Here is a 10,949-nt window from a genome sequence, read left to right as displayed (position 1 = left end):
ATTGTTGCAGGGTTATGGACAACAGTGTCCAACTCTAATGCTGGCTGGAATTGTGATGCTTCTCTCCAGCAATGGGATTTCTAGCTGCGTGGTCTTGGCTATCTTATCCAATTCCCAAAAATCCTTACATGCTGCCAAGCCTATAAAACATTCTCAGACTTTAAAGAGCTGCTTACATGATTCATTCCTTGGGGCTGGACTGCAGAAGCCGAATATCTGCTTGGAAAGTTGTCATTTTCTGTAGCCTGATTGTTCAAATCTCTCTTTCTTTTCATCAGGGGCTGCAAAATTACCTTGTTTTACAGGGAAGAAGGCATTACATTGATTCACAGGAAAATTTTTAAAACTCTGCGTGCTGCTCTCTAAAGTAATTTTTCTGGAACACTTGAACTTAATACACATGATAACATAGTCATTTTCCTCAAGGCTTTTCTGGAAAGCATCAGGTAATTACCTCTCGACTCTGCTTCTTGCCAGTCATTTAGCTCAGGTTCTGGCTGCTTCTGTGTCTCCCTGAAATGCATTTTCTACAAAATGATCCCAGTTCTTTTTGCATTCCCTTTTAGGCATGCATCTCATGTGTTCAAGTAGAGAAATGGAGCCAATTTAGGCATCTGCTTCATCTTAGTGATCCTAGTGGTCAGGATGCTGTCGCCCTCCAAAATAAGTCATGGAAAACAGTAGAATAAGCAACTATCCTTAATACACTTCTGCTGTTTACAGTGGGACTTCAGAGACTTCTTTATGTAGCTGCTTAATACTTGTACTATGAAAACATTTTCATCTTTTCTTCAAAAAGCAGCTTCAACAGCTCCATTATTCACACTGGGAATTTTGACAATTAACTCCTTGTGAGTTGGTGATTTTATCTGAGAAGTTCTTTTCTTCCCCTTTGCTTTGATCAGTCATGTTATTTTTATTTGTTTTTTTTTTCTCGTTATTTTCACATCATGCATTAACATCTTACAGGGAATAAATGCATGGTTAAAAACCTCCCAAACCTGGTTTATGATTATTTATTATGCAGTCGTTTATTGTTTTAAATATTGGTAGTAAATAAATAAATATTATTTTATTGCCTATTTATTATTAAATCAAGATCCAGGCTCATAGAAAATGCATTTTAACAAGGCATCTGTTTTATCCTAACTTTAACTGCCGTTTGCATGTATATACAATATGACTAATGCTGTGTCAGATTTATTAGCTTCTGTGAGAGAGCAGGATCTTTGATGTGCCTGTTTCTAACTGCTTATGTAGCTGCAATTTTCTCATCAATATTCTTATTACCAAGCAGTTATATATTTCTTTGCACTTCTGAGGCATTTTAGAAAAACCCCAATGCTTTACCTCATGAAAAATGCTAAGAAAAATGCTTTATCATATGGTCTTATAACAAAAGAGAAGACAAAATAGGTAATGCACATAAACACTTATACCTGGTCTTAAAAATTTAAGGTTTGTATTTGTGGATGAGGGCTCACTGAGGAATTATGGAGTGCTTGGGTGATAATAACAAAACAATAAGAACTTTAAAGACGTATTTTACTCTCAGAGAAACAGGCTTTTTCTTCCTTTGTGTGAGCAAACTGAATATAACCAGGGAGCTGTTTATATTTCTGGCCTAGACATCATAAGTAAATAAAAAATAGTTGCTTTTTAATTTCAGCTTCTCCTGCAGACCTGACACTGTTTTGGGAGATGGAGTAGATTCTCTCCTTTCTGTAATCACTAACAGAGATACTTATGAAGCTTCATCTTGTTTCCCCTAGTGGAAACCTGTTGACAATGGTAAGGAGTAGAAATATCATGGTTCAAAGGAAATCTAATTGAAAAGAAGTAAATAAAACCAGAGGGTCTATACAGAACCTTTATTAGTGGTGATGGTGCAAATAAAAAACAAAATTCATCTTTGTTCTGGTTCAACGATAAACTTCTCAGGTTGTTTTCACTTTCTTTTTAATTTTTTTTTAATTTCTAATTTCTAAGTAAATTGCTTCAGACTGATTGCACGAGGCAATAACTGCGACCTCAATGCTTTCAATAACCTGTTTTGCAAAGCAGGATTTTTAACAAACATTTTTTTTTAACAGCAGCAGGACAATAGAAATAAAAAGATGTTGAAAACAAGTAGGAAACTGGTTTCCTTCTCCAGCAAAAATACTTCATAAAGGACGAAAAAATACTTTATAAAGGAGGAAAAAATATAAGAAGAAAATTAAAGAGGGTCGTTTCGGGGGTTTGCCTGCACAGGGCTGTTGGTACACACAGGTGACCCAAAGGAGTCGAGAAAAATTGTGTGACCACTGTCAGCAGTAGTTTTTTGAGATGTATTTACATTTGCCTGTTATTTTTGGAATGTGTGTTCTGGTCACTTAATCTTAGTTTCTCTTTGTTAAACAACCCATGGGTATTTAAAAGCTTGCTATCTGCCATAATTAACACATTCAATTCACTGCTGTTCTCAATGGTTAAGACAGTGACTCCCAAAAGATGACAGTTAGGACAAAGAATTGTGTGGGACAGCATAAAGTTTTAAATATGGATTTCCAGGTTTATGCAAATCTAGAAAATTGAAATGGGAGGGTCCCACTAGCCTAGGCAGCAGTTACAGCAGTTCACAAGAGTCAAAGCAGGTTTGTGGTTGTGGAGCAATTTCAAGGAAAGCAAGTTCCTTTCAGGTGAGGGACTGCCAATTCAACAGGCAGGCAGTGGCTTCTGTAATTTCTAGTGGAAAGTGGTAGTGTCGATTTGGGATCTCGAAGTGAGGCCCAGGTAATTTGCATACCTGAAAAATATGCCATGATGTGACAGAGAAGAGTGCAGCTATTGAGCCTTATGCCTTTTTCAGTTCTCAGTGGGTTCCCTCAACTAAAGCACCTCAGGGTTTCCCTGGAAACTCAGATAGACACAGAATTCCTCCTGTCTTCCTTTCACGGAGTGTCTCAAACCACAGAGTGTGTATTGATAGCTGTGTGAAACCACCTCAAACCCACAGGCAGCCTGGAGCATGGCAACTGTTGCCTGGCAGTGGGACGGCCATCCTGGTGTGATCCTGATGCATGCATGCATGGAGCAGGCATTTACTCTGGAGAAAAGATGATCCTTCACTGCCTGGCCACTAAGGAGAGTGGCTCTTGATGAAGTGCTAGGCTTGGGGCTGCAGGTCCAGAAGCAGTGCATGTGACTTGAGGAGATGGGACTTGGCCCACCCAGCAGGAACTGAAAAGGGCAATTTACAGTGTGGGGTGCTGGCTGATGTCTGGAGGGAGGAAGGGTGACATGTCCCCTAGAAAATAATGGGATAGGCTGGAAGGGCTGGAAAGGCTGACAGTGACCATAACCTTTTCCGTAGGAGAGAAGCAAGTGCATACACAGCTTCCTTGTTTCACACCCAGCTCTGGGGGTATCCTTGGAGTATCCACCGTTGGTGAACATGCCTGCTGTCTTGAAGTTGCACTGAACCTGGTATGTAAGTGTGCTCACTGTCAGAACCACTCTGCTGCCCTAATCCTTGCTCTAGAGTGGCTCTACTTGAAGCTGCAATGTCTTCCTAAGCTATTTAAATAATTGCTTTCCTCAGACACGTAAATTTGTGAAGATGAAGGAACTAGCTAGTAATGCTCTATTTCTGCCCAAAGGAGAAACCAGAAATGATGTAATATTTTAGTTAAACGAGGCTTGTTTCTCACAAGCATTGTTTCCCCACCTTCCTCCCGAGGTGGTCAGAGCTGGCACAGCCCATTGTTTTGAGTTCTCCAGGTGCTCAGCAACTTTGCTGCTGATGGCAGGACCAAATGAGTCAGACAGGATAGACTGAACAGGCTTTTATTTTTACTCATATCCTGGCATGTAAGTGTGACTGAAAAGATATTGTACTAAGGTACAAAATGAGATTAATTTTTTTTTTAAAATTTCCATTGTAGGGCCCAGGGGTGGAAGTCAGGACAGGCAGGGGTTTTGTCAGGCAATGATGTCTCTTTTCCAGTTGCAGCACTAAGTCACAGGACTTACTTTGAGTTAAAATGTTTGGAGTTCTGCTTTACTGGTTAAATCAGAAGGGTGGTCAAGAGCCTGAGATGCTTTGTTATGTCCTTGTGTTCAGTTTTTAGCATAAAAATATTCACACAGAGTTTTGTCCTCATATCCAACAGTACCTTTGAATTCACACCCCATTTTCTGTGGTTTATGGTAAATGGCAACTATATCCTCTGTCTCAGCTTTCATTCTGCTGCATTAAACAAACCATGCTCTGGTAACCTCCTAAAATAGGTTGTTCTTTTCCTTGACTGTGCTAACAAATCATCTCTAGACACAGCAGATTGGCTGCCACTCACTGAAGAAGGGTGGTCACAACCACAGGCGATTTCTCAAGGAGGTGGCAGGGCCTGCTGGCACGAACACTTCCCTGACACAGCTCTCCAGTTGCATGTCCTAAGATAAATGTTTGGGGTTTGTGCCACTGTATCATATTAGTAATGATGCTCATTGCATAGCTGTCAACTACAATTGCATCTTTCACTTCCTCAGTCACTTCCATACAATGATCCCATATATCAGTCTTATCAGTTCATTCCCTCTGTACAGCAATTCTTTCTTTTTTTTTTTGTCTCATCAATTTGCTGTTTTTTTCCTGCCAAAATTATTATAAGAAAATATGAAACAAAGATTAGTTCCAAGAATAATATTCCAGGATGTCATCAGCAACCTTCCTCAGATCAGCATTTTGCATTCAGCTCTATCTAGCTCTGTTTGCCCTGTGCTTGTGCTTTACCTCCACTGAAGTTGTCCTAAATTCTAGCCTTCTCCAGAATTGCTAATAATTTCCATTTCAGGCACTTCGCTACATCCCTTTATTCAGTATCAGCAATAAAACATTTCCTTTGTCCAGAGCATCAGGCATCTCAAGAAATGCAAACATCAGCTGTCAGTACTAAGCACTCACTTGATCTCACTTACATCGCTGTCTTTAGAAAAAGAGTTTGAAGTATAATCTAAGTACCTTTGAGATGAAAATAGCAGGCCTCCATTTTTCTGGAAAGTTGCCTTTTCTGAAGTATGGAGCATTCTAAGGAAGTGGAAGAATTGCCTTAGCTTTTTTTTTTCTAGCCATCTGGTGTCACGTTTTCTCTCACAAATGCAATTTCATGCTCACCTTCTTCTAGTGTCAGGGATCTGAGAGCGCTTGCAACTCGACCTTTCGAGTAGTTCACTTGAGGTAATTTCCACTTGTCATTACTATTATTTGTCCTCTCCCCCTCCCTTTATCATTGGGAAAACAGCAACAAAAACCTGATTGTAAACAACAGTTATATTTACTTAACAGTGACCCACATTGAACATAAAAACACAGCAGGACTCGGCTGAGCTTTTATCCAGGTCAAACTCCCCTCAAGCAGCCTGGGCTCGAGTCGTGTGAAGATGGGTTTACTACTGCACGGGTTCCCCGGAGATTACCGATCTTTGGATTTAGATCCTTATTAGGTTTTACAGCACGGGATAAGCACCCTTTGAAAAGCCTTCTCGGGGAGATGCTCCTTTCGCCTCTCCAGCTGGTTAGTGGAATAACTGGGGAGTCCGCATTCCTGAGCTGTGTGCTGAAATGTGCCGCTGTGACCGTCGTGCCTTAGCGCGGAGGGGGTGCGCTGACACCGTGTCTCCTCGGTGACATACCCGTGTTTTCCCCGGGCCGAGCCGGGCGGGGCCGGGCAGAGCCGGGATGCCCACCCCGCTCCAGCGCCGCCCGCCCCGCACCTGCCCCGCGCTGCCCTTCCCGCCCCGCCGCCCGTGCGGGGGCGTGGCTGAGGGGGGCGTGGCGATGCGGGCGGCTCTGGCCGCCGATTGGCCGAGGAGGTGGGAAAGGGGCGTGTCCCCCGCGCGCTGGGCGGGCCCGCGGCCGCGCTCGGCTCCCTGGGCTGCGGGCGCGGAGGCCCCGGCAGCGCCCGCCGCGCTCGGCCGAGAGCAGGTAGGGCCGGCGGGGGGGATAGGGCCGGCGCCTCTCGGGGCTCCACCGGTGCTTTCCCGGTGCTTCCCCGCCGCTTCCCGCCCGCCCTCGGCGCGCAGTGGGGGCGGGGTGGCGGCTCAGGGGCCGCCGCAGCGGGCGGGCCGCGGCCGGCCTGGCCCCCCCCCCCCCCCCCTCTCCGCTGGGGAGCACGGTCCGGGGGTGCTGCGGCCCCGGCAGGTGTCACCGGGAGCCCCCCCGGCCTCCGCGGGTTCGCTGTGAGAGCCCCTCGAGTGAGCGGTGCGTGCCCGCCCGCTGGGGGAGGTGACGCGGGGGGCTCCGAGCGAGCAGAGCCGGCCTGGAGAGCTCCAGAACCTTGAGTGCCCTGAATCTTCCAGCTTGTCAGAACGCTGGTGCAGCGGAGGGCCACAAGGGTGGTTAGGGGACGGGAGCATCTCTCTCATGAGGAGAGGCTGCGGGAGCTGGGCCTGTTTAGTCTGGAGAAGACCGAGGAGGGGAACTCATTAATGCGTATAAATACCTCGAAGGATGCCGAAGGGATGGTGCCAGACTTTTTTTGGTGGTCCCCAGTGACAGGTGGAGGAGCAATGGGCATAAACTAAAACACAAGACACTGAGGGTGGCAGAGCACTTGGACAGGCTACCCAGGGAGGTCGTGGACTCTCCCTCTCTGGAGACATTTAGAACCCACCTGTATGCATTCCTGTGTCACCTGCTCTAGGTGACCCTGCCTTGGCAGGGGCTTGGATTAGATGATCTCCAGGGCCCCCTTCCAACCCTAACAATTCCTCTGATTCTGTGAAAACGCTACTGTGTTGCAAGAGTGCCCCATACACTACTTGAAAAACCAGTCCTGAGTGTACCTACACACATCTAACGTGTCTGCCACTCATGCTCTGAATGTTATGAAGTGGGCAGGTAGTGTATGTGCAAGAGACTTGTTCTCTGAACTTAATTTTTCTTCTTGAGCACATTTGAGTACACAATAAGGAGTCCATTATATGTGGTTGTCAAAAATAGCATCACATTTGTGACAGGTTCAGCTATCAAAGCGTTAGCACAACCCTATGCTATCACTTCAAGTGCTCTAGTGTTTGCAAGTCTTTATAACACTTGGAGGAAGAGTTTGTGCTTTAACACAAATCTCAAATTACAAGCTCTGGAGTACATGAAAATTTGGACCCTGTATTATACAACTTTTTTTTCCTATATATTTGCTACAATGCAAATGTGTGGATATCAGGAAACTTGTAGTTCTTCAATTTTGTTTACAAAAGTGCATGTGCATCTGATGGCTCCTTCAACTTTTTTTTTCTTATGATATTTCTGTTTTTTCATTTTCAGATATATTTCAGTTGGAAGAACGTATGGCTGGCAAATAGTAAGTATGATACTTTCTCTTCTGTGCTAAACTATGCTTTGTGGTACTTTGGCAATTCTGTGAACACAAAAATTCTATCTTTTATTGGACCTCTCTAATAGTTTCTGTCTCTCTAAACTCTCCTTACTGATATAGGAAAATCGTTGCTCTTTTTGGAATACCTTCCATTCCACTTCACCAGGACTTCCCACCTGAATCTGTGTGTCTTGGCTGTTGTTAATACCTTGTACAGTTGTGGTTTTGCTTACAACAGAAGTCATCATGAGGACAGTGTCTGTTTGCTTTTTCCCTTTCTTTGAATAAGTTTTCAACCTTTTGCTGTCCCTTTGCCTTTCCAGGTGTGCATGTGTGGTATTAACTGGTTGTGATGTTCTTACACCTGAGGTAGCAGCCTCTGGAGTGGTCATGGGTGTAGAACATATTGCCTTGACATTGCTGGTTCAGTACTGTGTTATGACGTGATCATACATTTCCAGAGCCAAATTCAAATCCCATGGGATGTGAGGATGTGCACACTTGAGTCGAGGGTGTTGGCACTACTCTGGACTTGTGAAGCCATTCTTTGTGGAGTTGGGTCAGCTTAGGCATTGTAGCACTTGGTCTTCCTGTCACCTACCTGACAACACAGGTTGTTTCCCTGCCTGCTTTACTTTGGCACTTGTGTGACAGATTGTGTTCTCGCCTATGGCGAGAGTAAAAGATTCCCTGGATACTCGAACAGGTTCTGTTCTGTTCAGTCTGCTTTCCTGTGTGCAGTGAACAGTCTTTTCTGTATTAATTTTCAAATGTCTCTGTTGATTTCTACTTCCAGAAACTTATGTCATCGTGCTTGACGAACCTCACCTCTTCCTGTCACCATCTGCTCAACTGGGTCTGACTACTTTTCATTGTGTTTCTTTTGTTTCCTCAGTGTTGTGCTGGTAACGCTGTGCAAAAGGCTTATAATTTCTTTTGTCTTTTTCCAGCTTAACAGGTTCAACTAATACCTCTTCTATACTCATGCATCTTACTTGTTCCTTTGTGCATTTTGTGAGAGCGTCTGATGTGCTGCCTGTGAAAAACTCTTGTGGATTCATGTGTCTTACAAAGCTTAGTTTTGTTTTTCCATAGCCTCTGAACAAGTATCTGATGGTAGCAGATTAATTTCATTGTTGCCCTTCAAAAGAAATTTAATTAGTGACTTGCAGCTTAAAAGACTTTCTAGTCCCTCACACAAGAAAGCTGTTGCTGTCATGGTTATGATGGCTATAGAGCCTTTGAAATGTAAACTTTAAACTTTTCCTTACTGTAGGAAAATAATAATTGAAATAAGTAGTGATATTTTTAATTGAAATAATTGGTGATATTTTGGGCCTTGTTAGATGAAAGAACACATAAGCCAATGCAATTTGATAATGCTGTGGGAAAAAATAGTCCTGTCCTTCCCAGTGGCCTCCTCCTTGATCTTCCCTCTGTGCCAGGACATGATTTGTACAGCTGCATAAGAGTAAAGAAATAAACTAGTTGGAGAAAAATGAACTATTTTAATGTGGATCTCTTCTTCCAACTTGAGGAAAGGGTGAACTCTGTATAGTGTGCAAGAAAAGGAGGTTTTAATTTATTTACTTCAAGATCAGCATCTGTAAACCACTGCTAAAATGCCTTTTATATTAGCATGTAGATTATGTGAGGTTCCCAAATAGAGTTACAGATTTATCCAGGGAAATACTAGAGTAAATCTATTCATATAGCTTATTGTGTGTTAGATGCAAACCCCAAAATAAGTCTCAAAGACAGACTGCTTCTTTTCTTTCTGATTTTTCCTATTTACTTGTGCATAGATTAAATGTAAAAAAAAAGCAAACATACCTTGAAGCTCCACAAGTTCTTTCTGTCAAACAAATTAACTGAAAAAAGAGTGCTGTATAGCAATCTCCAGAGTAAAAATGTAGGTTGTTAGTAGAAGCATTGCTTTTATAGTGAGTGTTTAATAATGATAATTTAAGTTGCAGAACTACAGTTTTTCAGCTGTGAGATGTAGTCTCCAATAGTGCAGTAATGGCTGTTTCTATTAAGAATAACGTTTTTTGTTACTACTTAATGAATTTGCCTGATAAAATGTCTTAAAAATGGTGGCCAGCTCTCCTCTGATCTTAGCCTGTGAACTATAACTAGGATGTAACTTGGGCTGGTTGTTAAATTGTGTCACTATAACTCTGTATGGCCCTTTAGTATTTATTCTCTCTCCTAGATTGCTGTAAGGCCTGAAAAGTTGACTGGAAACAACACCAGGGTGGAGGTTACAACACTGTGGTAAGTTGCTATTTTAAAACATCAAGGGGAGAAGCTGGGAAAGGAGCTGATATGGAATCGTGAGTCCAGGAGTGAATCACTTGGTGATGAATTGTCTGCAGCTGTGTGTGGGAAGATTAAAGAGCTGAGAATTTTAAAAGAGGAGAAAACAGTAGATGGTAGCATGTTCTTGCTCATGGTGCAGGAAGGGAATATGCATGCTGAATATGAGGACAGGTACTTAATGTTCATGTTTTCATAAAGCTGTGAAACACACTAATCCATTTATCATCACTGTGTGTTTGCTGATTATAGCATTATTATTTGCTTTACTCCTCAGTTGGAAAAATGGGGAGAAATGTGATGTTTTCCATTAATAACGTGCAAAGTTAGTGATGGAAGTCAAACCCAAAAGTTGGCTGACCTTGACACCATACTCTACTAGCTTTTACTAATTACCTTTATTAGTTTGTAAGAATGTAATGGTAGGAATAGTTTGTGTGTGGAAAAAGGAAAGATTTTAGACCAATTGAGCATTATATCTTACTACTGTAGAACCAAACTAAAATATTTCTAATGAGGTTATTTATTAATTTTTTTCCCTTCTAAAGTGTCTTTCTGGAAGATGACCATAGAGGATCTCCCAGAACCTTCCTTAGAAGGAGATTCCCTCATTGAAAGGGAACGGTTCTTATTCCCAAGCTCAGAAACATCTGTAACTTTTTCTGTTGCTGCAGCACCAATGCCTTCAGACTGTGGTATGTACTTCTAACAGAAAATGAATTTGTGATGAGCAGAAAATAAATTAGAATAATACGTTTTGAGAAAAACTGTCAACTCCATTTATTTCTTCATTTCAGAAAAAGTTTGTTGATTGTTAAATGGATTCTTGGTTAAAGGAGATGAAAGATGAAGATCCATGCTTTTTCCTTTTTTCTTATTGCACACATATTAAATAATTTCCTTTTCTATATGTGTGTTCAGGTATTTGTAGAATTTTTAAGATCTCATTGTAGAACTAGATATTTTGTTAAGATGTAAAATTACAATAAGTAAGTGAAGTTAATCTGCATCACATTTAAAACCTCTGGAGTTACACTTTTTGTTGTGCTTTCAGTATGAAAACGGGGATATTTCTTATGGAAGCATACATGTTTATGGTGGTAAGGACTAAAATGAGTGGTAGAAAATTACAGCAAGATTAGTGATCAGTGATCAAAATAATGTTGGTTTGTCCTCACGTGTAAATCATAATAAAATTTTAAACAGGATATGTAATATATAAAAATGTCACTATAGGTAAGAACCTTCATTCATAGTTACAATTAGAATGTA

General features: G+C 42.0%; 1 protein-coding gene across 1 annotated transcript in view; it reads left to right on the top strand.

Annotated features, from left to right (window-relative positions):
* The first annotated feature begins 5,893 nt into the window (after positions 1-5,893).
* Positions 5,894-10,949, top strand: part of CLIP4 (CAP-Gly domain containing linker protein family member 4) — a 32,375-nt gene continuing 27,319 nt past the window's right edge. The window contains exons 1-4 of the mRNA XM_050316454.1: positions 5,894-5,965; positions 7,307-7,343; positions 9,574-9,635; positions 10,226-10,372. Of these exons, the coding sequence (XP_050172411.1) occupies positions 10,240-10,372 (133 nt within the window). The 5' untranslated portion in view covers positions 5,894-5,965; positions 7,307-7,343; positions 9,574-9,635; positions 10,226-10,239. The remainder of the gene's footprint in view (positions 5,966-7,306; positions 7,344-9,573; positions 9,636-10,225; positions 10,373-10,949) is intronic.

This window comes from Myiozetetes cayanensis, unplaced genomic scaffold (genome assembly GCF_022539395.1).
Source record: "Myiozetetes cayanensis isolate MyiCay16 unplaced genomic scaffold, myiCay2020 scf2-11, whole genome shotgun sequence".
Taxonomy (NCBI): Eukaryota; Metazoa; Chordata; class Aves; order Passeriformes; family Tyrannidae; genus Myiozetetes; species Myiozetetes cayanensis.
The sequence above is the reverse complement of the archived record's forward strand: the minus strand, read 5'-3'. Positions and strand labels throughout refer to the sequence as shown.